This window comes from Gnatocerus cornutus, chromosome 9 (assembly GCF_029298725.1).
Source record: "Gnatocerus cornutus isolate USDA-ARS CGAHR chromosome 9, icGnaCorn1.1, whole genome shotgun sequence".
NCBI lineage: Eukaryota > Metazoa > Arthropoda > Insecta > Coleoptera > Tenebrionidae > Gnatocerus > Gnatocerus cornutus.
In genome coordinates, this window is record NC_142241.1 from 14,576,618 (window position 1) to 14,604,280 (window position 27,663).

The following is a 27,663-nucleotide window of genomic DNA, read 5'->3' on the forward strand; positions in this document are numbered from 1 at the left end:
GAAACCAAAACCATTCCCATCGTTAGCATTGAACCCCAAGTGCCCTACCCAAGGCCAGCCACGAATCAATATATCTCCAGTACATCGAGACTAAGATAAAAATGAGCCATCTGTAATTTGAGTAATTCCAGAAATTACACGTTGCAGTCGTCGTGGCCGCTCCCGGCCGATGTCCACATTTTTCCCGCACACAATTGCATCCCACAGGCGACCAATTACTGCGATCTTGAATGATCCTGTCAGGTTGCTTCGTTGCTCATTAAACCAGAATTGTGCGCATTCCCAGCTGCAGCTGTGTTGTAATTGTATTATAGGTAGATGTTTGAGGTGATATATTGCGTCTTCACCTCGGGAGAGTTTTTATTGTTGTTTGAATAGACAGAAATCAGTAGTGGAGCGCCGCGCCGCAGGTCGCGCAATTACCCACGATTTTATCTCAAGTCCAGAATTTGATAAAGTCTGCATGTGTGGCGCATATAAACCTCTAAAATAAAGAGCCCGAAGCCGCTATAAATTCTCAGGTATTTATTTTGGTCTTCTTAATTGCCGGCGCATTACGTAAATTAAAAATAGGCCCATGTTCAAACATTTCGGGAGGGCCATGGTAATTAGTACTCTCGCCGGTGATAACCCACCGGATATCGCCATCCTGTCTGATGCGTTTGGTTTGGCATCTCGCCCACAGTAAGTAGATTCCTCCAGTACACTTTCGGTCTTGTTACGCTTCGTTGGTTTGACCACTCTTTGAAAAACTCCGGGATGACTCATGACGCTACATCAAAGGACAGCTTATGGACCTCGCATGGGGGTACCATGCTTGATTAGCTCACAATGCCTATGACGTGGTGCAAATTGATGTTTCGCCATTGTAAGGAGAGTATTGTCAAAAAGCGGTGTGACCTACCTAGAAACACCAATCTTTAATAAGATTCCATCGTTGCTATATGCCAAACTCATTTTCAAATCGTTGAATGACAAGAAAATTATGGACGAGTATGTTAATCCGTGAGAATTTCACACAGGAAGGAGGAAAGTTAATTAGAGATTGTTTACACTCAACTAAGGCGTACATTCCAAATTTACAATTGTAATTTACAGGGCTTCAAGGGAACGAGGTGACGGCAGTTTTATAGGTTTGCTTTAGCCTATTTCGCTCAGACAGGGGAGGCATGGCGTGTGTGATTCATTCTTCAAAGGGAGTGATCAATTTGAATTGTAAAAGATTGAGATGAAGTCATGAAAAGGGGCACTTTTAGATATCTAATTATCCGAGGGAGTGTTAATTGATTTATACGGCGATAAAATAATAAATATTTCGCTTTCAACACTATCAGATTGCAGATATTGATAATCACAGACGAGTAAACACGCCTATAGAACTCTAGGTAAAAATCAGCGACAGGAAACTTGAGGAAATTACTCTTTTTGAATAGTTTATTGACTCTACCAAATTGCAAGATTCTAGAGCAAAAGACTCAGGTACGAATTACAAGAAAGTGTTCTGATGATTTGATACCAAAAAGTCCCTAAATTTCAAATTGGAATCATTTTAAAATAAACTCCTCTGCGACAAACTCTATTTTAATCTTCGATCAAGCTTGACGTTGCAGCGTGACCTACATAACAACGAATGTAACCACTGGTTCCTTTCCACATCCAGATTATAACGGTCTGATAGTCTCCAACCTCCGGAGACTAAATTGTTAGCACTCAAGGAAAATCACTTTTTTTCCGTTTATAATAATCCATTATCATTAATAAATGAAAGGTCGAAAACCGCTCCTTGATAAGGTCACAATTAACTTAAACCGCTTGACTGATTCTACCATTGAACACGAAAAAGTATCAAAAAAGAAAATTCGTACATAAGGAAGTGACAATGGAAACTGCGGTCGCACGGGTCACCGTCCTTTAGCGAGTTACAAAAGGCACCTGTTCCATCCACCTCGGCTATCTTCCTTCACTCCAGTATCAATCAACGTCTCCCTGGCTATTTCCAGTCTGCATTCCAAAGCATATTACGCATATTACGTTAAATATAGGTAAGTGCCGGACAAACGACGTGCCGACAAACCAGGTATTTGTCCAGAGAATAACACGAATTTACTTTTAAAAGAAGACTTGGAACGGTGCTTCAAGCAATGCAACAAGAACAATGTGAATGAACAAGGCTTTGATTTTGTTTGGGTGATGGGTTGTTTTATGACCGGACTACTGTCATAACCTTTGACTCCGAAGGAGTGACATGTGTTTTAACAAAGGCGGTGTTCTTTTCGATACGATTTAATTAGAAAAGTTTGGGAGGAGCAACCAATGAATAAAAAGTTGGATTGAGTTGGTGCGTTTTTTGTTCGATGAATAGTTTTTTGGTTCTAATCGGATTGGAATCATATGCGCCACTTTACTGGGAAGACAAGAGTGGATCGATAGCTGTAGCACAAAACTTATCAACACTACGAATTTCAGCTAAAGTTGGTGGCGATTTTTGCTTGTTCTTGAAAATAAAAATTTCTAAAATTTAAGCCCTTTGCTGTACAATTTTGCAATTTGGTAGAGTCAATAAACTACTCAAACATAGTAACTTCCCAAAATTTCATAACCGTAACACTAACACAGCCAAACCTACGAATTTTATCAAAAGGTGTTGACAGTTTTCGTTTGAATTTAAAAATTAAAATTTTTAAAATTTGAGTCTTTTGCTCAACAATTTTGAAATTTGGTAGTGTCAATAAACTATTCGAAAAGAGTAATTTCCCAAAATTTTGTACTCGTATCACTAAAATTGCCAAAATTACAAATTTCACCAACAGGTGTTGGCAATTTTCACTTGGACTTGAAAATAAAAATTTCTAAAATTTAAGCCCTTTGCTCTACAATTTTGCAATTTGGTAGAGTCAATAAACTACTCAAACATAGTAACTTCCCAAAATTTCATAACCGTAACACTAACACAGCCAAACCTACGAATTTTATCAAAAGGTGTTGACAGTTTTCGTTTGAATTTAAAAATTAAAATTTTTAAAATTTGAGTCTTTTGCTCTACAATTTTGAAATTTGATAGTGTCAATAAACTATTCAAAAAGAGTAATTTCCCCAAATTTTGTAGTCGTATCACTAAAATTGCCAAAATTACAAATTTCACCAACAGGTGTAGGCAATTTTCACTTGGACTTGAAAATAAAAATTTCTAAAATTTAAGCCCTTTGCTCTACAATTTTGCAATTTGGTAGAGTCAATAAACTACTCAAACACAGTAACTTCCCAAAATTTCATAACCGTAACACTAACACAGCCAAACCTACGAATTTTATCAAAAGGTGTTGACAGTTTTCGTTTGAATTTAAAAATTAAAATTTTTAAAATTTGAGTCTTTTGTTCTACAATTTTGAAATTTGGTAGTGTCAATAAACTATTCAAAAAGAGTAATTTCCCCAAATTTTGTACTCGTATCACTAAAATTGCCAAAATTACAAATTTCGCCAACAGGTGTTGGCAATTTTCACTTGGACTTGAAAATAAAAATTTCTAAAATTTAAGCCGTTTGCACTACAATTTTGCAATTTGGTAGAGTCAATAAACTACTCAAACATAGTAACTTCCCAAAATTTCATAACCGTAACACTAACACAACCAAACCTACGAATTTTATCAAAAGGTGTTGACAGTTTTCGTTTGAATTTAAAAATTAAAATTTTTAAAATTTGAGTCTTTTGCTCAACAATTTTGAAATTTGGTAGTGTCAATAAACTATTCGAAAAGAGTAATTTCCCAAAATTTTGTACTCGTATCACTAAAATTGCCAAAATTACAAATTTCACCAACAGGTGTTGGCAATTTTCACTTGGACTTGAAAATAAAAATTTCTAAAATTTAAGCCCTTTGCTCTACAATTTTGCAATTTGGTAGAGTCAATACACTACTCAAACATAGTAACTTCCCAAAATTTCATAACCGTAACACTAACACAGCCAAACCTACGAATTTTATCAAAAGGTGTTGACAGTTTTCGTTTGAATTTAAAAATTAAAATTTTTAAAATTTGAGTCTTTTGCTCTACAATTTTGAAATTTGGTAGTGTCAATAAACTATTCAAAAAGAGTAATTTCCCAAAATTTTGTACTCGTATCACTAAAATTGCCAAAATTACAAATTTCACCAACAGGTGTTGGCAATTTTCACTTGGACTTGAAAATAAAAATTTCTAAAATTTAAGCCCTTTGCTCTACAATTTTGCAATTTGGTAGAGTCAATACACTACTCAAACATAGTAACTTCCCAAAATTTCATAACCGTAACACTAACACAGCCAAACCTACGAATTTTATCAAAAGGTGTTGACAGTTTTCGTTTGAATTTAAAAATTAAAATTTTTAAAATTTGAGTCTTTTGCTCTACAATTTTGAAATTTGGTAGTGTCAATAAACTATTCAAAAAAAGTAATTTCCCCAAATTTTGTACTCGTATCACTAAAATTGCCAAAATTACAAATTTCACCAACAGGTGTTGGCAATTTTCACTTGGACTTGAAAATAAAAATTTCTAAAATTTAAGCCCTTTGCTGTACAATTTTGCAATTTGGTAGAGTCAATAAACTACTCAAACATAGTAACTTCCCAAAATTTCATAACCGTAACACTAACACAGCCAAACCTACGAATTTTATCAAAAGGTGTTGACAGTTTTCGTTTGAATTTAAAAATTAAAATTTTTAAAATTTGAGTCTTTTGCTCTACAATTTTGAAATTTGGTAGTGTCAATAAACTATTCAAAAAGAGTAATTTCCCAAAATTTTGTACTCGTATCACTAAAATTGCCAAAATTACAAATTTCACCAACAGGTGTTGGCAATTTTCACTTGGACTTGAAAATAAAAATTTCTAAAATTTAAGCCGTTTGCACTACAATTTTGCAATTTGGTAGAGTCAATAAACTACTCAAACATAGTAACTTCCCAAAATTTCATAACCGTAACACTAACACAACCAAACCTACGAATTTTATCAAAAGGTGTTGACAGTTTTCGTTTGAATTTAAAAATTAAAATTTTTAAAATTTGAGTCTTTTGCTCAACAATTTTGAAATTTGGTAGTGTCAATAAACTATTCGAAAAGAGTAATTTCCCAAAATTTTGTACTCGTATCACTAAAATTGCCAAAATTACAAATTTCACCAACAGGTGTTGGCAATTTTCACTTGGACTTGAAAATAAAAATTTCTAAAATTTAAGCCCTTTGCTCTACAATTTTGCAATTTGGTAGAGTCAATACACTACTCAAACATAGTAACTTCCCAAAATTTCATAACCGTAACACTAACACAGCCAAACCTACGAATTTTATCAAAAGGTGTTGACAGTTTTCGTTTGAATTTAAAAATTAAAATTTTTAAAATTTGAGTCTTTTGCTCTACAATTTTGAAATTTGGTAGTGTCAATAAACTATTCAAAAAAAGTAATTTCCCCAAATTTTGTACTCGTATCACTAAAATTGCCAAAATTACAAATTTCACCAACAGGTGTTGGCAATTTTCACTTGGACTTGAAAATAAAAATTTCTAAAATTTAAGCCGTTTGCACTACAATTTTGCAATTTGGTAGAGTCAATAAACTACTCAAACATAGTAACTTCCCAAAATTTCATAACCGTAACACTAACACAACCAAACCTACGAATTTTATCAAAAGGTGTTGACAGTTTTCGTTTGAATTTAAAAATTAAAATTTTTAAAATTTGAGTCTTTTGCTCAACAATTTTGAAATTTGGTAGTGTCAATAAACTATTCGAAAAGAGTAATTTCCCAAAATTTTGTACTCGTATCACTAAAATTGCCAAAATTACAAATTTCACCAACAGGTGTTGGCAATTTTCACTTGGACTTGAAAATAAAAATTTCTAAAATTTAAGCCCTTTGCTCTACAATTTTGCAATTTGGTAGAGTCAATACACTACTCAAACATAGTAACTTCCCAAAATTTCATAACCGTAACACTAACACAGCCAAACCTACGAATTTTATCAAAAGGTGTTGACAGTTTTCGTTTGAATTTAAAAATTAAAATTTTTAAAATTTGAGTCTTTTGCTCTACAATTTTGAAATTTGGTAGTGTCAATAAACTATTCAAAAAAAGTAATTTCCCCAAATTTTGTACTCGTATCACTAAAATTGCCAAAATTACAAATTTCACCAACAGGTGTTGGCAATTTTCACTTGGACTTGAAAATAAAAATTTCTAAAATTTAAGCCCTTTGCTCTACAATTTTGCAATTTGGTAGAGTCAATAAACTACTCAAACATGGTAACTTCCCAAAATTTCATAACCGTAACACTAACACAGCCAAACCTACGAATTTTATCAAAGGGTGTTGACAGTTGTCGTTTGAATTTAAAAATTAAAATTTTTAAAATTTGAGTCTTTTGCTCTACAATTTTGAAATTTGGTAGTGTCAATAAACTATTCAAAAAGAGTAATTTCCCCAAATTTTGTACTCGTATCACTAAAATTGCCAAAATTACAAATTTCACCAACAGGTGTTGGCAATTTTCACTTGGACTTGAAAATAAAAATTTCTAAAATTTAAGCCCTTTGCTCTACAATTTTGCAATTTGGTAGAGTCAATAAACTACTCAAACATAGTAACTTCCCAAAATTTCATAACCGTAACACTAACACAGCCAAACCTACGAATTTTATCAAAAGATGTTGACAGTTTTCGTTTGAATTTAAAAATTAAAATTTTTAAAATTTGAGTCTTTTGCTCTACAATTTTGAAATTTGATAGTGTCAATAAACTATTCAAAAAGAGTAATTTCCCCAAATTTTGTAGTCGTATCACTAAAATTGCCAAAATTACAAATTTCACCAACAGGTGCTGGCAATTTTCACTTGGACTTAAAAATAAAAATTTCTAAAATTTGATTTTTTTGCTCTAGAATTTTGCAACTTGGCAGAATCAATTAACCACTCAAACATAGTAATTTCCCAAAATTTCATAACCGTAACACTAACACTGCCAAACTTACGAATTTTATCAAAAGGTGTTGACAGTTTTCGCTTGGACTTGAAAATAAAAATTTCTAAAATTTGAGTCTTTTGCTCTAGAATTTTGTAATTTGGTAGCCTTCATAAACCATTCAAAAAGAGTAATCTCCCCAAATTTCGTAGTTGTAGCACAAAAATTACCAAACTTATAAATTTTAGAAAAAGATGTCATCAATTTTTGCTTGATCTTAAAATAAAAATTTCTATCATGTGTCTCTTTTGTTCTACAAGCTTATAATTGGGCAAAATTAATAGCCAACAAATTCATAGCAAGTTTAAATATGTAAATTTTCTAAAATTTTTTATAGCTCCGCATAAATTTGATATCGAGATAAGAGTCCCACTGGGAATTATCTCGGGACCACTTATTTTTTAATCCATGCCTTTACATAATTAAATAATTGATTGTTTACATCCTAAACCATTTCCAAGTGATCTGTTCTTATCACATCGGAAACAATAAGTGCAATTTATCATTTTCCGTCAAACTCAAAGTGCCCATTAGCGTAATGCATATCCCTAACTATATTTAACCGAAGACCCTACCCATTGTAACCTAAATTACAGACGAGCATACCACACGCGTAGAGTCCTTAAAAAAAGATTTAGTAAATGGTGCAACATTCGTGTAGGCCTGAAAATAAATAGACTCTAAAAATGTCCGCTTCAAAATTATGCAAACTTTGGCTTGTTAAAAGATCATAACTGAACAAAAACAGCACAAGATTACACCTCAACAATGGAAACGAAGCGATCAAAATTCCAGTTCACAAAATTGATTTGTTGGACAGGTGAAACTACCCATACATAAAACGAAGATAATGAACTCCAGCACCTGTCGACGGATGTAATCAATTTGAGATAGAGTTCAAGTAACACGTGCCCAACCAAGCATTGAGTATATTCATCGTTTCGACGGGAAATTTAAAAAGCAAAGAAATGGTTCTTCCAACGAATGAATCAGGTATCGATTACATTTTGACAAATTGCTTGCATTGTGGCTGTGCAAATCGTGACTTCCCACGACCTCCACCTTCGCATGTGTCCAACAAGAACCTATCGCCACTGGTTAGACCATATCCGAGTAATTTCCTCCACAATAAACACGTGTTTTCGCAGCAAGTAATGAAAGCTGTCTCAATGTAAAACAAAGAGTTCAGTAACAAATCAACATACAAATTCGAAAGTGTTTATTTTGATTTCTTTGACTCTGAGTGCATCTTCCGAGTCTTTTACCACACCGCCAAATTCACGGAATCTCACAAAAGAACATGGAAGGAGCTACAATGATAATAAAGAACTTAGTACATGTTTGCTTAGCGGTGCATGCCATATGTCTAGGTGACGAAAACGGAAATAACAAAAACACGGCCACTAAATTTAGGAAGAAGAACAGCTGCTGGTTTGGAAATTTTGAACGGCGGATTTCGCGGATTTCGACGAGAACAACGCACCTTTTAAGTCTATTAAACGTTATTTATGAGCACTAAATGATCGCCAACTCAAAGCTTTCAGCAGCATCGTAAAACCGAACTACTATATCATCGCTTTAAGATTAATACCTTCTAATGCTCATACATTAACATTTCGAAAAATTAATAGCAATGAACTTTAAGTAGTGATCTCAAATGGCACAATAATCGGGTGGGTGTGCGCCCACCTTAACGCTATTCTTTCAAAATGGGTTATCTGTATTGAAACCCACTATAATGGAACACTTATTATCTTTGGACAATGCGGTGTAATATGATAATGCTTGACGACCACAGAGCAAAATAGACTCCCATTTCTTGAAAAATTGTGGTCATTTCCTTCGTATCTATTACAAGCGTTATGACACTTGGGCATCTTCAATTTCAAGTCTTCACATCATTTCTTCACCTTCTCTCGGTCAAATCAGGGGAAACTGTTAGGAAATCAATAAGAAATCAGTAGAAAATGAGGGGAAATCATAGGACATCAGTAGGAAATCTAGGGAAATCAGACGAAGTCACAAAGAAATCAGGAGAAGTTACGAAATTACAAGGAAATAATGAGAGAAATCTTAAGAAAGTCAGTAATTTTCCCAAATTTCATAGCTGTAGCACAAAAATTGACAAAGTTACGAATTTTAGCAAACGATGTTGACAATTTTGACAATAAAAATTTCCAAAAGTTGTCTTTCGCTTTAGAAATATGTAATTTGGTAGAGTCAATAAACTATTCAAAAAAAGTAATTTTCGAAAAATTCGTAGTTGCCGCACTAATATTGCCAAAGTTATAAATTTTACCAAAAGGTGATGGTAATTTTCGCTTAGACTTAAAAATAAAAATTTCTAAAATTTGAACCTTTTGCTCTAGAACTTTGGTGTTTAGTAGAGTTAATAATTTATTCAAAAAGAGTGATTTTCCCAAGTTTCGTAGTTGTAGCACTAAAATTGCCAAAGTTACGAATTTTACCAAAAAGTGTTGGCAATTTTCGCTTAAACTTAAAAATAAAAATTTCTAAAATTTGAGCCTTTTGCTCTAAAATTTTGCAATTTAGTAGAGCCAATAAACTATTCGAAAAGCGTAATTTCTCTAAATTTCGTAGTTATAGCACTGAAATTGCCAAAGTTATAAATTTTACCAAAAGGTGTTGGTAATTTTCGCTTAGACTTAAAAATAAAAATTTCTAAAATTTGAGCTTTTCGCTCTAGAACTTTGGTATTTGGTAGTCAATAATTTATTCAAAAAGAGTGATTTCCCCAAATTTCGTAGTTGTAGCACTGAAATTGCTAAAGTTATAAATTTTACCAAAAGGTGTTGGTAATTTTCGCTTAGACTTAAAAATAAAAATTTCTAAAATTTGAGCTTTTCGCTCTAGAACTTTGGTATTTAGTAGTCAATAATTTATTCAAAAAGAGTGATTTCCCCAAATTTCGTAGTTGTAGCACTAAAATTGCCAAAGTTACGAATTTTACCAAAAAGTGTTAGCAATTTTCGCTTGAACTTGAAAATAAAAATTTCTAAATTTTGAGTCTTTCGCTCTGGAATTTTGCAATTTGGTAGAATCGATAAACTATTCAAAAAAAGTAACCTCTGAAAAATTCGTAGCTGTAACACTAAAATTGTCAAAGTTACGAATTTAAGCTTCGACTTAAAAACAAAAATTTCTAAAATTTGAGCCTTTTGCTCTAGAACTTTGGTATTTAGTAGAGTCAATAAGTTATTCAAAAAGAGTGATTTCCCCAAATTTCGTAGTTGTAGCACTAAAATTCCCAAAGTTACGAATTTTACCAAAAAGTTTTGGCAATTTTCGCTTGAACTTGAAAATAAAAATTTCTAAATTTTGAGTCTTTCGCTCTAGAATTTTGCAATTTGGTAGAGTCAATAGACTATTCAAAAAAAGTCATTTCCCCATATTTCATAGTTGTAGCACTAGAATTGCCAAAGTTACAAATTTTACCAAAAAGTGTAGGCAATTTTCGCTTAAACTTAAAAATATTTTTTTTTTAATTTTAAGCCTTTTGCTCTAAAATTTTGCAATTTGGTAGAATCAATAAACTATTCAGAAAAAGTAACCTCTGAAAAATTCGTAGCTGTAACACTAAAATTGTCAAAGTTACGAATTTAAGCTTCGAGAAAAAAACAAAAATTTCTAAAATTTGAGTCTGTTGCTATAAAATTTTGTAATTTGGTAGAGACAATAAACTATTCAAAAAAAGTAATTTCCCTTAATTTCGTAAATGTAGCACTAAAATTGCCAAAGTTACGAATTTTACCAAAAAGTGTTGGCAATTTTCGCTTGAACTTAAAAATAAAAATTTCTAAATTTTGAGCCTTTCGCTCTGGAATTTTGCAGTTTGGTAGAATCGATAAACTATTCAAAAAAAGTAACTTCTGAAAAATTCGTAGCTGTAACACTAAAATTGTCAAAGTTACGAATTTAAGCTTCGACTTAAAAACAAAAATTTCAAAAATTTGAGCCTTTTGCTCTAAAATTTTGCAGTTTAGTAGAGCCGATAAACTCTTCGAAAAGCGTAATTTCTCTAAATTTCGTAGTTGTAGCACTAAAATTGCCAAAGTTATAAACTTTACCAAAAGGTGTTGGTAATTTTCGCTTAGACTTAAAAAATAAAAATTTCTAAAATTTGAGCCTTTTGCTCTAGAACTTTGGTATTTAGTAAAGTCAATAAGTTATTCAAAAAGAGTGATTTCCCCAAATTTCGTAGTTGTAGCACTAAAATTGCCAAAGTTACGAATTTTACCAAAAAGTGTTGGCAATTTTCGCTTGAACTTAAAAATAAAAATTTCTAAATTTTGAGTCCTTCGCTCTGGAATTTTGCAGTTTGGTAGAATCGATAAACTATTCAAAAAAAGTAACTTCTGAAAAATTCGTAGCTGTAACACTAAAATTGTCAAAGTTACGAATTTAAGCTTCGACTTAAAAACAAAAATTTCTAAAATTTGAGTCTTTTGCTCTAAAATTTTGCAGTTTAGTAGAGCCGATAAACTCTTCGAAAAGCGTAATTTCTCTAAATTTCGTAGTTGTAGCACTAAAATTGCCAAAGTTATAAACTTTACCAAAAGGTGTTGGTAATTTTCGCTTAGACTTAAAAAATAAAAATTTCTAAAATTTGAGCCTTTTGCTCTAGAACTTTGGTATTTAGTAAAGTCAATAAGTTATTCAAAAAGAGTGATTTCCCCAAATTTCGTAGTTGTAGCACTAAAATTGCCAAAGTTACGAATTTTACCAAAAAGTGTTGGCAATTTTCGCTTGAACTTAAAAATAAAAATTTCTAAATTTTGAGTCCTTCGCTCTGGAATTTTGCAGTTTGGTAGAATCGATAAACTATTCAAAAAAAGTAACTTCTGAAAAATTCGTAGCTGTAACACTAAAATTGTCAAAGTTACGAATTTAAGCTTCGACTTAAAAACAAAAATTTCTAAAATTTGAGTCTTTTGCTCTAAAATTTTGCAGTTTAGTAGAGCCGATAAACTCTTCGAAAAGCGTAATTTCTCTAAATTTCGTAGTTGTAGCACTAAAATTGCCAAAGTTATAAACTTTACCAAAAGGTGTTGGTAATTTTCGCTTAGACTTAAAAATAAAAATTTCTAAAATTTGAGCCTTTTGCTCTAGAACTTTGGTATTTAGTAGAGTCAATAATTTATTCAAAAAGAGTGATTTCCCCAAATTTCGTAGTTGTAGCACTAAAATTGCCAAAGTTACGAATTTTACCAAAAAGTGATGGCAATTTACGCTTGAACTTGAAAATAAAAATTTCTAAATTTTGAGTCTTTCGCTCTGGAATTTTGCAATTTGGTAGAATCGATAAACTATTCAAAAAAAGTAACCTCTGAAAAATTCGTAGCTGTAACAATAAAATTGTCAAAGTTACGAATTTAAGCTTCGACTTAAAAATAAAAATTTCTAAAATTTGAGTCTGTTGCTATAAAATTTTGTAATTTGGTAGAGACAATAAACTATTCAAAAAAAGTAATTTCCCTTAATTTCGTAAATGTAGCACTAAAACTGCCAAAGTTACGAATTTTACCAAAAAGTGTTGGCAATTTTCGCTTAGACCTAAAAATATATTTTTTTTAATTTTAAGCCTTTTGCTCTAAAATTTTGCAATTTGGTAGAATCAATAAACTATTCAAAAAAAACTTCGTAGCCGTAACACAAAAATTCTCAAAGTTACGAATTTAAGCTTCGACTTGAAAACAAAAAAAAAATGACAAGATTTATTCTATAAGAAATAAAAAATATGCCAACAAAAGGCAATAATACAGAAGAAATCAACCGCTAAAGAAACTTCCGTCCAAAGCCCTCGTGTGAACGATGTTCCCCTTGCTAATGACAGAGTAGTTCCTCTAATTTCTCGTGTCTTTTCCAAAGGGAAGATCACTTGCCCACTTCCTCCAGTTTGACTCTTTGAAGAAGTCGTTTTTTCGCCCCTACAAATTGCGAGCAATCAGACGAAGCGCGTCGTTTTAATATTTCAATCTTAGCCCAAAGAACTTCAAACGTTATCATCAAATTGAAAGCAGTCTAGACATGATATGTTACCAACTCCGGTACTTCCATTCTATTTACGACTTGCATGTGGAAGAAATCTCGAGCCGACGACTAAATCACCGCTTGAATTTCAAAATAACGTAAAATCTAATCGGAGCTATTTTTGAAGATCTGGATTACCTCAACATTAAAATGAGTAAGGAGCGCTATAAAGACAAAGAAAGGGCCGAAAAATACGACGGAATAAATTAGAAACTGACACAAAACGACGTTTCTTTAATTTACTGCCGAAGTAAATGAGGGAGTTATGTTTTAACTAGTTTAGTGTGGTGCTAAATTCGAAATTTCACGATTGGAGTTTATTGTCCTGAAAGGGCCTCTTTGGGAAAGGCGTCCAAAGTGACATTCTCTCGAGTTCATGGTCAAAATTCTGTCCTTTTACTACTTTCGCTCTAATCTCAAAAGTGCACATCATTGGAAAGTTCCTTCACTGCGCAATTAACTCGGACTAGCTCATGAATATTGATCACTTTTCGATAATCCGCTCCTTGTGCTCATTTTCAGATGTAATCGAAAGTTCTCGAAAAATTTATCAGAATTTCGGTTTTAGACATTTTCGTTATCTTGACAACATAATCCCTCTCGGTGCAAAACCACGGATATTTAAATTCCGCGGTGTCCAAAGCCATGAATATGCATCAAAAAGAACAAGACACGATAATAAATATCTTTCACGATCTTCATAATAAATCAGTTTGAGAAAGGCAAAATTTCAGTTCACTATAATACAAGGTCAGAATTGAATGAGCGAATTTTTAAATAAACCAGCGATAAGAAGAAAAATTGAACAATGGAGGTTGAACCACTTTTTGTCGTGGGACCCAAAGGAAACAAGCTACAAAGACAGTTGGAGCTGTTAAATGGTGGAGACATTCTTTGTTCTAAAAATTGTTAATTCAAATTACGTGGTTCCATTTCCTAATTAAATCGAAGTTCATGATACCTGTCTAATCGCGAGTTATCTAATAGTGGTCATAATTTAGCTCTTGAAATATTCATGCGTGCGTGCCTACGATTAATCAACTTTTTGTTAAGGTTAACGCGTCATAAATTAAAAGAGGCACTTTTGAACAAGTTTGATCAAAATTCTAACTTTTCTCCGTAATTCTTAACCCAAATGTTTGCCCCATATCCGCAGCGCTCACATTCCAACCACTTAACAGCACGCCAAGTAGGGTACTGTTACCATTAAACCGTTCAATATTGATCGCACTGATCACATTGGAGCCAGCTAAAGACGCCAGTGCAGCTCCCAAGTTCCAAAAGAAATAGCAAGCAGAGACATAAGTGAATGAATTCTGGTATGATGCAACGCTCTTGTATGGCCCACATGTTGGCTAGCTCCAATGGTGAGTCAATGCAATACCCAACATGAGTTCCACTTGGAAAGTGGATACGGAGAGTGGAGTTCCGCAGGTCGCTGAACCCGAGACTCGTTGCCAGACAGCGTGACGCCTCCACTTCTCTCTATAAAATCAACATTGCAAAAAATCTAAATTTCATCATCACCCATTTACCCGTTTTTTCGCATGGAAATGGTCGTCGAGGTCGAGGGGAATTGGGGCAAAAAGTCCCCGCGTGAATCACAATTGGGTGAAGATGTAATAGAAAGTTTAATTAGTGGGACAATTAGGAGTTTGATGGTACACCAAGTGCTCGAAGAAGACGGCACATTTAACCAAACAATCCAAAAACATGTCGCTTAAACAGTTTACAGGAACGTGGATCGTTATGTCTCCAACACAAAGTTTGGAGTAAACAAGAAGCTTGTACAAATATGAAAAATAAATAAACGGTGGACTCCCACAAGGTCGCTCGTCAGGCCCCACTTTAACCTGCTCTATACATGTAACATTGCCCGAAACGAGTTTTATTTTTGCTTGTACTGCCAACAAATTTTATTATTCAAATATTTACAGAGCGCTTTTCGTTTGCTTTTCTATATTAGCACACTTAATTTCTTAGTGATTTTCATTTTCTCAGATTTCCCAATGATTTTATTTGATTTCCAAATAATTTTCCTTGATTTCCTAGAGATTTTCACCAATTTCTTCTGATTTCTGAGTGATTTCCCCCCGATTTCCTAGTGAATTTCCCTTTCCAATAATTTTCTTTGGTTTCGTAGCAATTTTCCCTGTTTCCCTCCGATTTTCCCTGAATTCATCTGCTTTCTCAATGGTTTCATCTAATTTCCAAGTGACTCCTCCATTTCCTAGTGATTTCCCAAAACTTCCACCCCGATTTGCCAGAAAGGCCAAATAAGGGGAGGATAAACAAAATTACCTTCCGCCCAACTTCCCCTCATTTCCTCGCTGATTTCCATGTGATTTTCTTCCAAGTTCCCGTAATTTCTTGTGATTACTTGTAAGTTCCAGTAATTTCCCTGTGATTTCGTCGAACTTCCATTGATTTCCTCCCTGATTTCGATGTAATTTCGATTAAATTCCCCTGATCGCCTTGTGATTTCGGTTAACTTCTTCTGATTTCTTTGTAGTTTCTTGTAAGTTGTAACACAAATAAAAAATAAATAAAAAAAACTTTCCTTGGTTTCCTAGTGATTTTCACCAATTTCTTCTGATTTCCGAGTGATTTCCTTTGATTTTCCCCTGATTTCCTAGTGGTTCCCTCCGATTTCCCCTGATTTCTCAATGGTTTCATCTAATTTCCAAGCGACTCCTTCATTTCCTAGTGATTTTCCAAAACTTCTACTCCAATTTCCCAGGGAGGCCAAATCCTCGCGAAATCCCAAAGAAATATGGAGAGAATGAACAAAATCACCCTTCGCCTAACTTCCCCTCATTTCCTCACTGATTTCCATGCGATTTTCTTCCAAGCTTCCCTAATTTCCTTCTGTTTTTGTAAGTTTCCCTAATTTCCTTGTAATTTCGTCCAATTTCCCCTGATTTCCTTGTGATTACTTGTAAGTTCCCCTAATTTCCCTGTGATTTCGTCAAACTTCCACTGATTTCCTCGCTGATTTCGATGTAATTTCGATTGAATTCCCCTGATTTCCTTGTGATTTCGTTTAACCTCCCGAGTTCCTTGCGATTTCTTGTAAGTTTCCCTAATTTTACTTGTGATTTCGTCCAATTTTCCCTGATTTCTTTGTGATTTCATTAAAGTTCTCCTAATTTATAACACAAATAAAAATAAATGAAAATAATAATTTTCCTTGTTTGGGGGGGGGGGGGCTACCGATTTTCACCTATTTCATCTGATTTCCGAGTGATTTCCTTTGATTTCCCAGTGATTTTTTAGTGAATTTCACTTTTCAATAGCAATTTTCCTAAATTTCCCCTGATTTCCTAGTAATTCCCTTCGATTTCATCTGATTTCTCAGTGGTTTCATCTAATTTTCAAGTGACTCGTTCATTCCCTAGTGATTTCCCAAAACTTCTACCCCGATTTGCCAGAAAGGCCAAATAAGGAGAGGATAAACAAAATTACGAGTACCTTTCGCCCAACTTCCCCTCAGCTGATCAGCTTCCTCGCTGATTTCCATGTGATTTTCTTCCAAGTTCCCGTAATTTCTTTGTGATTATTTGTAAGTTCCCCTAATTTCCCTGTGATTTCGTCGAACTTCCACTGATTTCCTCCCTGATTTCGATGTAATTTCGATAAAATTCCCCTGATCGCCTTGTGATTTCGTTTAACTTCCCCTGACTTCCTTGTGATTTTTTGTAAGTTCCCCTAATTTTACTTCAGATTTTTGACCAATTTTCCCTGATTTCTTTGTAATTTCTTTCAAGTTTTCCTCATTTATAACACAAATAAAAAATAAATAAAAAAATAACTTTCCTTGATTTCCTAGTGATTTTCACCAATTTCATCTGATTTTCGAGTGATTTCCAGTAATTTTTTGTGAATTTCCCTTTTCAATAGCAATTTTCCCCAATTTCCCCTGATTTCCTAATGATTCCCATCGATTTCCCCTGATTTCATCTGATTTCTCAGCGGTTTCATCTAATTTTCAAGTGACTCCTTCAGTTCCTAGTGATTTCCCAAAATTTCCCAGGGAAGCCAACCCCTCGCAAAATCCAAAGAAAATAAGGAGAGGTTGGACGAAAACATCAGGAAATAAGAGGAAGCTAGACAAAATCACAAGAAAATCAGAGGAAGTTAGACGAAATCACAAAAAAGTCAGAGGAAGTTAGATAAAATGCCAAGGAAATAAGGGGAGGTTTAACGAAAACTTCAGGAAATAAGAGGAAGTTAGACGAAATCACAAGAAAATCAGGGGAAGTTAGACGAAATCCTAAGAAAATAAGAAGAGGTTGGACGAAATCATAAGGAAATAAGAAGAGGTTAAACGAAATCACAAGGAAATAAGGGGAGATTAGACAAAAGCACAAGAAAATCGGGTAAAATCAGATGTATGTATTGCCAACAAATTTAATTATTCAAATATTTCCACAGCGCTTTTCGTTTGCTTTTCTATATTAGCACACGCGAATTGCTGAACCCAGAACCTTGAATGATAAAAATCCCTAGTCCAGCACCCGGCATACCAACCAATTTAATGTTCAATAAGGCCGTACATGAATGGGCAGCAAATTTATCCATCGCTTGTGAGCTACAATTGAATTGCATCCGAGCTACCGTACAGATTTCATGACTACTGTCCCTATAAGGGCGTCTAAATCGAAACCAGCTCTTGCGGTACTTGAGCTATAACAATTCAATAATCACGCAAGATGGAGTTTCTTCGCGTTTGCAGGAACATGTGTGTAATGTTGGGATCCGGTTTCCTCTAACCTGTCACCCAACCCAAATGTGCCTCACCTGTGCCACTCAAAAAACAGGAAGTTTTCCTAAGCAGGCATTAATAGTCCTCATTTTGTATTGTTATGATGGGAGTGCCAATGTAAACGACTACCATATGAGAGCGGTTTGATTGTGATGGTCTATCAGAAATGCGTCGGATTTACTTATCTCTGAGTCAGAGAGTGGGAATTTCAATTTACCACATGGACGTGGGCCAAATATCGCTAAGTTAAGGGCTATTTTTAAATACCTGCTCGGTAACAGACGCATTCCACACCTTCACCCTATCAGAATTTCGTTTGATTGATTAAACTTTCCAATTCGACCTCTAGCATTCAATATTGATCGTGTGATAAATGCATTTTTGTAAACACAAATCGCTTGTATGTTTGCTCTTAGAATATCACAATTTATGTTTACTTTCAAGCGAAACGATGCGTAGGTCGTTTTATTCATTTTATCCACATTTTCTTCTTACATAACATTCAGTGCCCATAAGCGCAACCTACGGATCATTCGCTTTTTTTGGTTCAAGACGTTGCGTCGAAGACATTTCACTGCTTCAAACAATGATACCAATCAACGTGAATGATGAGTAAAATATGGTTTCCTGTTTGCGACCTGATTTACATGAGATAAATAGAATTACGGAATGGAATGGACAGGACTGACAAGAGACTCTATTCAAAGCAGTTTGTTAATTTATGAAAGACACTCTTTGTAAGAAGAAAAAACAATGAATGTAAGGCTCGGTTATTGGAAAAGAGACAAGGAAAACGCTTGTCGAAATCGATAACAGTCCTATGACTAATAATGGGGGAGTTAGCACCTTGAATATTAAATCGCTCGAAACTCGGAATTATCAGAACTCAGAGTTTTATCATCCCAGCCAAAAAATTAAACAGAATAAATTGACGCGACAGCTGTTTTGGATTCTATGAAGTTTAAAACCAGACTCGGACAAAAAAAGAAAATTTAATAAGAGCATTTTACATAACAAGCGAGAAAAAGCTGCGTCGCGATTGAGATTCTTTACTTTGGTCAAATTTGGTTCGGAGTACTACAAGTACTAAAATTTAAGATCGGAATTAAGATAAGCAAGTTAAAAACGCCTTCCGATTAATTTTTTTACTTTTAATGTATTTCGTAGAACCACAATCTTTAAAACATAATCCAGATATAGAAATGTAGGAATTGTTACAGGCAATATCGACTGAAATCCGTACAAGTGAACAAATTACGGAGGATTAACCTCCCTGGAAAATCGGTGTATCAGTCTTAGGATATTACCAGGAAAAACCAATAGAAAATCAGGGAAATCAATAGGAAATCAGAGGATATCACAAAGAAATCGGGAAATCAGACGAAATCATAAAGATATCTGAGGAAGTTACACGAAATCATAAGAAAATAAGAGGAAGTTGGACGAAAATTATTAATTTGTCCAATTTCTTTCTGATTTCTTATAGGTTCTCCTAATTTGTAACACGAATAAAATGATTTTCTCCTAGTGATTTTCACCAATTTCTTCTAATTTCCGAGTAATTTCCTTTATTTTCCTAATGATTTTATTTGATTTTCTTTCATTTATTAGCAATTTTCTCTAATTTCTGAGCAATTTTCCCTGATTTCCTAGTGATTCCATCTAATTTTCCCTGATTTCACAATGATTTCATCTAATTTACAAGTGACTCCTTTAGTTCCTTGTGATTTCCCAAAACTTTTACACCGATTTTCCAGGAAGGCCAACCCTTTGCAAAATTACAAGGAAATAAGAGAAGGTTGAACAAAATCACAAAGAAATACGAGCAGGTTTAACGAAAAAATCAGAGAAAGATAAACGAAATCATAAGAAAATAAGGAGAAGTTGGACGAAATCGTAAGGAAATAAAGGGAAATTTGACAAACTCACAATAAAATCAAGGAAAGTTAGACGAAATAACAAGAAAATCAGAGAAAGTCAGGCGTATGCCATTTTTGAGACGAGATTTTTAAAAATTCTAAACTTTTTTATAACTAGTAAGAAGCATTCTCTTCCTGAATTTAAACAAATAATACATGTTTTGCATATTTAGATAAATCGGTGCCCAAAAGTTTTTGTTCCCACCTGCATAAAAAAGAAGCCAATTGTGGCAACTAATTTAATTAAACAGTTCAAGGATCCCAAAATATAGTTCGAGCAAATTAAAAATTAATAACGTAATCATGTAGGCGGTCAATCCATCCATAAATTACAAGCAGGCTATGCAGAAAAAAGAGAAATTGTGATGGTTTCCAAAATTTTGCCTTGTTTTGAAACCCATAAATTCGTGACAGGTGCAGGTTTAATGATAGAAATTTACAATCCAGCGACTGGAAACTATTTTAATTACCGGTAATAACACTCGTAAACTAAATAACTGCGTTGATCATGAATAGAAACTCCGCAAATTTGTTATTAATCAGACTTTGACAGCTGTCACGGACAACATAATTTACAATTCGTTGCCACAGCAACGTTGATTGTAGTGATTGATCATGGCATGGCCTACCAGATTTTTGAAATAAAGGACGCTTTTGAGGTTATAATTGACGGATCGATAACATATCAACAGTGGAACAGCTGAGCATCACGGTGGGGGTGCTGGGTCACTCGGATCAATATTCGGCAGAAAAATCAAAGAAATTCTGCAATGTTTAGATTTTCGGTGCGGTTTGTTTGGTTTTGCGTCTATTTTCGACGCCCGTAAACAGAGAATATAAAATCCGCGCAAGGTTGGAATAAAAATAACTTCTTTTTACCTTTTGGGTTTCCAACGTCGTTTTAGGACTCCCAACATTGTAAGCACTACATACAAGACGACGAAAATGAGAATTTTTCAGGTCGAGTGGGCCACTAAACTCACTTTTGAACCAAACAGCACTCGGTCCATAACGAGAAAATTAAATTACTACATTGTCACTCTAAACCCGCATCTAATTGGGAAAATCGCCTCGATTTTAATAGTCTTCGATCTTTTCTAATCGCGACACTTTCCACTACCACCACACATCAAACGCAAAGTGCCTCTCCTGAAATCAAGATGCTGATGCTCAAAATAAACAAGTCGCGGGTCATGTGACCGAAAGAAGAAACGTGATTGGCTGAAAGCCCGAGTGGGGGCAACACGACTCCTGCAGAACTGTCAAAAGTCATCAACCTGTCTTTCGTCGGTAGAAATGTAGGGAAAGAAAACTCACTTTCTTCCACAAAAAAATTAACACAGTTTTCACGAACTTCACAGGGTAAGGGGGACGCTCAGGGCCACCAACCCCCGACGCGAAAATCACTAGATTTGCACCCACCGGTCCGGGTTATAAACTAATTCCGCTAATTAAAATTAACTTATTAAACAAATAATTTAATAGAATCGTTGGCGATCACAGCGATCACCACAACGAGACACGGCTCTGTTCAAATCACGCGGTGTTGTCTCTAGTTACTTTAGTTTGATGGGTTGGCAACCATCACTGTCACTCGAATTAATTTTTCTGTCTAACCTAAAAAAACGAGGGAAACTTGTTTTGAAACTCACTGCGTAAAAGGTTTCGTTTCGGCCAGGATGGACTTCTTGGAGTACTCAGACATCTCCGCTGAAGTGAAAGGATGCATGGTAAGACCGAACTCCACCACCAGTTTATATAATTTCCCGTTTTTTAGACCGGGGGCAAATTGAAGATGACCGACCAGAGTATCATCTTCAAAAGCGGAAAAACAGGGAAAGTGGACACGATCCCGGCCACCGAATTCGACGCTGTGAATTTCCAGACTTTTGCCAGTTCTTTGGGGATTCGAGTGTTTCTAAAAAATGGGACCTTACACAGGTTTGTTGGCTTCAAAGACTCAGAAAAGGAGCGAATTGCCAAGTTTTTCACAACTGCGTACAAGATTGATATGTTGGAAAAGGAGTTGAGTTTGAAGGGGTGGAATTGGGGCACTGCCAAGTTCAATGGTTCTGTTTTGAGCTTTGAAGTTGGCCATAACAGTGCCTTTGAGATTCCTTTGAATCATGTTTCTCAATGCACAGCTGGGAAGAATGAAATCGCCATGGAGTTTCATCAGGTACAAGTTTGTTCTTGTTAAAACTGAAATTTTCACGGAATTTTTTAGAATGACGATGCTCCTGTTAGTTTAATGGAAATGCGATTCTACATTCCTTCCAATGAGTTAGCTGGAGACGTTGATCCCGTGGAAGCTTTCCAGAAACAAGTCATGAAGAAGGCCAGCGTGATTAGTGTCTCTGGAGATGCCATCGCTATCTTTAGAGAGATCCAATGTCTAACTCCACGGTTTGTTATTGAGAACTGTTTTTCTTATAATAATCTGTTTTGCATTCCAGTGGTCGCTACGATATCAAGATATTTCAGACGTTTGTGCAACTTCATGGCAAGACTTTTGATTACAAGATTCCCATGTCAATTGTTTTGAGATTGTTCTTGTTACCACACAAAGACAACCGTCAGATGTTTTTCGTCGTCAGCTTGGATCCTCCAATCAAACAGGGGCAAACGCGGTATCATTTTTTGGTTCTTTTGTTCGGCCAAGAAGAGGAGACGTCGATTGAGCTGCCGTTTACTGAGTAAGATTGTTTTTTTCTAATTACACTGGTCAGGACGTTTTTTGTCGGCGCAAAAAGTTGATATTCTTATGTAATTTGATCCTTTGAACATGATGGTGACTTTGAAAATTCTCTAGGACCCCCAGTTTTTGAGACACAAAAACTTAAGATTATCACTTATTTCTATTCAAAAGATCTTTTAGATGAAGAAAAATATCAAAAATTAAAGTTAGTTATGTCAAAAACGGTTAACAGAATATTTTTTTGTTACCTTGATACCTATAATTATGTGAAAATTGTTGACAATGTATTAGGTAACATTCAAAATATGACTTTGAGTCAATTTTCATAAAAAAAAATTACTCCAACTTGCCTTATTTCAAAAAAAATATAGAATAGAAAAAAATATAAATGTTTTTTCTTTAATTTGGTATGCTAAAAAAATTATAAAATTTTGTCATTATGCTCATCACTGTCAATATCAAGATTTCCCGGAAAAAAGTCCAAAAAGTAAAAAATAAGTGTAATAAAAGTGTTGTAATTTTGTGTAATTTTTGAATTACTGTTACTGTTATCTATGACAACTATAACCCACTCAAATTTTATTGACATTACTTGAAAACTATGAAAAATACGAATTTTTATAACAAAAAGTGAAAATATTTGGTTTGATCTAAAATGAGATTTTCTAAAATCTCTAATTCTTGTTTAAAATTTTTGGAATTTGGCGCACGTTAAGGACACTTTAGAAGTAGTAACCTCCCCAAATTTCATTGACATAACTTGAAAACTAACAAAAACACGAATTTTAATAACAAAAAGTGAAAATATTTAGTTCAATCTAAAGTGAAATTTTCTAAAATGTCCAATTCTTGTTCTAAAATTTTGGAATTTGGCACAGGTGAAGGACACTTTAGAAGTAGTAACCTTCCCAAATTTCATTGACATAACTTGAAAACTAACAAAAATACGAGTTTTAATAACAAGAAGTGAACATATTTGGTTCGTTCTAAAGTGAAATTTTCTAAAATGTCCAATTCTTGTTCTAAAATTTTGGAATTTGGCACAGGTAAAGGATACTTTAGAAGTAGTAACCTCCCCAAATTTCATTGACATAACTTGAAAGCTAACAAAAATACGAGTTTTAATAACAAGAAGTGAAAATATTTGGTTCGTTCTAAAGTGAAATTTTCTAAAATGTCCAATTCTTGTTCTAAAATTTTGGAATTTGGCACAGGTAAAGGACACTTTAGAAGTAGTAACCTTCCCAAATTACATTGACAGAACTTGAAAACTAACAAAAATACGAATTTTAATAACAAAAAGTGAAAATATTTGGTTCGTTCTAAAGTGAAATTTTCTAGAATGTTCAATTCTTGTTCTAAAAGTTTGGAATTTGGCACAGGTAAAGGGCACTTTAGAAGTAGTAACCTCCCCAAATTTCATTGACATAACTTGAAAACTAACAAAAATACGAGTTTTAATAACAAGAAGTGAAAATATTTGGTTCGTTCTAAAGTGAAATTTTCTAAAATGTCCAATTCTTGTTCTAAAATTTTGGAATTTGGCACAGGTAAAGGACACTTTAGAAGTAGTAACCTCCCCAAATTTCATTGACATAACTTGAAAACTAACAAAAATACGAATTTTAATAACAAAAAGTGAAAATATTTGGTTCGTTCTAAAGTGAAATTTTCTAAAATGTCCAATTCTTGTTCTAAAATTTTGGAATTTGGCACAGGTAAATGACACTTTAGAAGTAGTAACTTCACCACATTTCATTGTCACAACTTGTAAACTAACAAGAATTATTTTTATCTAAAACTAAGACTATCAGATAGGTGAATGAAAACGACAGAAATTTATATCTAGTGCCAGAAATTTGACCACAAAATCTTTATTTTTCAAAAACGGTTTCTCCGATTTACGTAATATTTTGCACACACTATCTTAGATGATTTTTTATGCTTTTGCAGTTAAATTAGCAGTTTTTCATATCAAAAACTAGACGTCCTGGAAAATTTTCAAGGTCACCATCGTGTTCTTTAATCTAAATTACATAGGGTACACTAATTTTCATCAAGACGACATGTTTTAACTTTTATTTTGTCGGTCAGTGTTATTATCGTATTCTATTGTTTTTTTTATAGTGAGGAGCTCAAGGAAAAATACGATGGAAAACTGGAAAAAGAGCTCTCAGGACCAACATATGAAGTCCTAGGCAAAGTCATGAAGGTGATCATCAACAGGAAGTTAACAGGGCCGGGCGGATTCGTCGGGTATTTTGACTTTTTCATGTCTATTATTAGCCCTAAACTTTTTGTTTTAGTCACTCTGGAACCCCCGCCATTGGGTGCTCGTTTAAGGCCGCCGCCGGCTACCTTTACCCTTTGGAACGCGGCTTCATGTACGTCCACAAACCCCCAATCCACATCCGTTTCGAAGAAGTCGCCTCTGTGAATTTCGCCCGTGGAGGAGGCAGCACCAGGTCCTTCGATTTCGAGGTTGAATTGAAATCAGGAACAGTCCACACCTTCAGCAGCATTGAAAAAGAGGAATATAACAGACTCTTCGACTTCATCACGACGAAGAAACTCAACATAAAGAATCGTGGCAAGAATGATAAAGCCGGTTATAACGATGATTTCGGCGACTCCGATAACGAAGCCGCTCCAGACGCGTACCTGGAGAGAGTTAAAGCAGAAGCTCAAGAGCGGGATGAAGACGATGATAATCCAAGTGAGGACGAGAGCACTGATGAGGATTTCAAACCAACTCAAGATGAGAGTGATGTGGCGGAAGAGTTCGATTCGAGTCCGAGTGATACTTCTGAGGATGACGACGAAAAGGGGTCTGGTGATGATCACAAGAAACAGAAGAAACACAAGAAGGAGAAGAAAGAGAAGAAAAAGGTGAAAACCGTGTCAGAGAAGCCGCGCCAGAAACGTTCAAAGAAGACCAAAGACCTGAACAGACCGAAGCGACCAGGAACGGCTTTCATGTTGTGGTTGAACGAAACTAGAGAGAAGATCAAGGCGGATAATCCCGGAATTAAAGTGACCGAAATCGCGAAGAAAGGGGGCGAGATGTGGAAGGAGCTCAAGAGTAAATCAGAGTGGGAAGAAAAGGCGGCGAAGGCGAAGGAGGAGTACAACAAGGCCATGAAAGCTTATGAGGCCTCAGGCATCAAGCCGGAGAAATCAAGCGAGACTAAATCATCAAAGAAGAACACGTCTATGCCCTCTGTTAAACCGAGTCAGATTAAGAGCAGGGAGTTTATCGAAGAGGATGATAGCAGCAGCGATGACGATAAGGGAAAGAAGCGGAAAGGGGGCTCCGACAGCGAGGACGATAAGAAATCCAAAAAGAAGAACAAGAAGGAAAAGTCTGAGAGCGAGGAAGAGACTTCGATGTCGAGCGAAGCCAACTCTGATAGCGATTAAGAGTAGAGTTTATGTATTCTTAAGTTATAAGTTGATCTTACACAAGTATAAAGTAATAAATCATTTCTACAAGTCTACAACACGTTGACTTACATCCACACCTAACCTATAAATTTAACCTTATTTTCCCACGCCGGGATCTTATAAATGGGTTTTAACCGCTACTTGCTTCACGTATCTTACATTGGCACCCCTTTTTTGTAAGTTTCCGTTTGTTTAAAGGTGTGGCTAAGTTGTTTTGCAGGGGGGCCCAGCGCCAGGTTGCTCGCACGTTTCCCAGCAAAAATGACCCCTCGACAGTACAGGGGCGCTTAGAAATGGGACTAAAAGTATTAAACCCAGGCAACGAGCCCTCAGTCTTCCTTTCCAGTCGGTACTAATCAAAATTAACAGTAAAACCGAATTTAATAAAGAGATTGTAGAACGGATTCAGGTGTCCACGCTCTAAATACGACGTGTCATGTGGATCTTTCCCGCTCCAGTGACTTTGTTTATGACCCCCGAACCGTCACTTTGTGCCTCAATAAGTATTTTAAGAAGGAAGAGGTACCAGTTAGGGTACTCAAGACGTTTTTGGTTCCTGAAGACTTTCATTGTCGCCACAGAGCCGTTTCGAGGACGTATTTATACAGACTGGGGGTGGTGAAAGCACAGGGGTTGAATCTAGCGCCCCATTTGCATCTGTTGCCGATTGAGGAGCTTGAAAGGTGCCATTTTATGTGGTATTTTAAAAATAAGTTCCTAGTCTGTTTATATAAAGGCGTTTTTAGCACCGACACCTTTGATATCGATGAAATGAGGCGAGTCTCTCAGCTTTTTAGGGGGTTACACGACTTTAGGACTTTCATGGGGCGAGGGACCTCGGACCCAGTCAAAGTAACAAGGAAGAGTATTCATCGAATTGAGGTCCTTGATGCGCATCCGGCGACTTACACCTCCTACAGTTGGCCCCGGATATGTAACAGTGTCGAGGATTATAGATTTGTGGACATTTACGTGCAAGCGAGTGGGTTTTTGTACCGGCAGGTAGGTCCTTTAACAGGTGACCCTCCTTTCGAGTTTTTGAATCGCGCGCGCTTTACCCAGCAGGGTGGCAACTTCACCGTTTTGTCATTTCAGTGAAATTAAATCGTTTCGTGTTTTTTTTATCCGGGTAATGGGGGTTTCGGGAGTTTTAAGGGTTGTGGGTGAGTTGTGCGTGAGTTGAAAGGGTGGTTTTAGTTGTACGGCCCGTTCAAGATTTAGGGACGCGCTGTGTTAGGTTGGTAGCGCTCGCTCACTCTAGAATTTTCGTAATTTCCGCAGACTTTGATCCTCAGCGTTTCGGGTCGTAAAATCGCAAGAAATAGTAAAAAAAGAAGAGAATTGTGGATGAAATAAGACGTCGAAATCAAGTAAATATCCAAGTTTTTGTTTTGCTAGTGAGTATGAGTTTGGTGTAAAGAATTTGGTTGTTTTACGTGGGACACGTTTCATAACCTAAAAAGTGGCCGGCGACTTGGAGGGAAACCTAGCAAAATGGCTTCCAAGCAAAGCCCGTAGATGATGCAAATGAAGGTATAAGTTGTAACCGAGTTGTTTTTCTTTCACCAGGTCCGGCGTATGGTGGGATCGCTGATAGCGGTAGCTCAAGGTAAAGTCTCGAGTAGTGATATTAAGTTGATGCTAGAAGTGCCGTCGCATCATAGTTGGAACGACAAAATAAAGACAGTGCCAGCACACGGTTTATATCTGTGTGAAGTGGAGTACTTGGAGAGCGATAGGGCGAGATTTAGGGACAGTTTGCAAGGGGGCCACTAG

At 35.3% G+C, this 27,663-nt stretch overlaps 3 protein-coding genes across 8 annotated transcripts in view; 2 read left to right on the top strand and 1 right to left on the bottom strand.

Moving 5' to 3' along the window:
- Nucleotides 1-21,184, bottom strand: part of LOC148169094 (uncharacterized) — an 83,431-nt gene extending 62,247 nt beyond the window's left edge. For 2 of the 5 annotated variants that reach the window (XM_088044660.1, XM_088044663.1), the window contains exon 1: nucleotides 20,625-21,183. In XM_088044660.1, the coding sequence (XP_087900786.1) occupies nucleotides 20,625-20,662 (38 nt within the window). In that variant the 5' untranslated portion in view covers nucleotides 20,663-21,183. Of the gene's footprint in view, nucleotides 1-20,624 lie in introns of all 5 variants that reach the window. The other 3 variants (XM_088044662.1, XM_088044661.1, XM_088044659.1) reach the window with 2 other exon arrangements.
- A 134-nt stretch (nucleotides 21,185-21,318) lies between these two features.
- Ssrp (structure specific recognition protein) lies at nucleotides 21,319-25,943 on the top strand. The gene is made up of 6 exons (XM_088044667.1): nucleotides 21,319-21,475; nucleotides 21,523-21,924; nucleotides 21,973-22,151; nucleotides 22,202-22,441; nucleotides 24,571-24,699; nucleotides 24,750-25,943. The coding sequence occupies exons 1-6, from the start codon at nucleotides 21,425-21,427 to the stop codon at nucleotides 25,861-25,863; spliced, it is 2,115 nt and encodes a 704-aa protein (XP_087900793.1). The 5' UTR covers nucleotides 21,319-21,424; the 3' UTR covers nucleotides 25,864-25,943.
- On the top strand, nucleotides 25,942-27,663 carry LOC148169096 (uncharacterized). 2 transcript variants are annotated; one of them, XM_088044669.1, is made up of 5 exons: nucleotides 25,942-26,063; nucleotides 26,108-26,236; nucleotides 26,286-26,585; nucleotides 26,634-26,889; nucleotides 27,457-27,663. In XM_088044669.1, the coding sequence occupies exons 1-5, from the start codon at nucleotides 26,011-26,013 to the stop codon at nucleotides 27,661-27,663; spliced, it is 945 nt and encodes a 314-aa protein (XP_087900795.1). In that variant the 5' UTR covers nucleotides 25,942-26,010. The 2 variants fall into 2 exon arrangements, with proteins under 2 accessions (XP_087900795.1, XP_087900796.1); XM_088044670.1 differs by having other exon boundaries at nucleotides 26,286-26,582.

What these genes read in the sequence shown, in the direction of transcription:
- LOC148169096 (XM_088044669.1), top strand. Translation starts at nt 26,011, where the DNA reads ATGGGTTTTAACCGCTACTTGCTTCACGTATCTTACATTGGCACCCCT. An exon ending in TCAGTCTTCCTTTCCAGTCG is followed by an intron (nt 26,237 to 26,285) that starts GTACTAATCAAA and finishes AAGAGATTGTAG; the next exon opens with AACGGATTCAGGTGTCCACG. An exon ending in GTGGGTTTTTGTACCGGCAG is followed by an intron (nt 26,890 to 27,456) that starts GTAGGTCCTTTA and finishes TTCTTTCACCAG; the next exon opens with GTCCGGCGTATGGTGGGATC.
- Ssrp (XM_088044667.1), top strand. Translation starts at nt 21,425, where the DNA reads ATGGACTTCTTGGAGTACTCAGACATCTCCGCTGAAGTGAAAGGATGC. An exon ending in ATCCAATGTCTAACTCCACG is followed by an intron (nt 22,152 to 22,201) that starts GTTTGTTATTGA and finishes TTTGCATTCCAG; the next exon opens with TGGTCGCTACGATATCAAGA. An exon ending in GGGCCGGGCGGATTCGTCGG is followed by an intron (nt 24,700 to 24,749) that starts GTATTTTGACTT and finishes TTTTTGTTTTAG; the next exon opens with TCACTCTGGAACCCCCGCCA.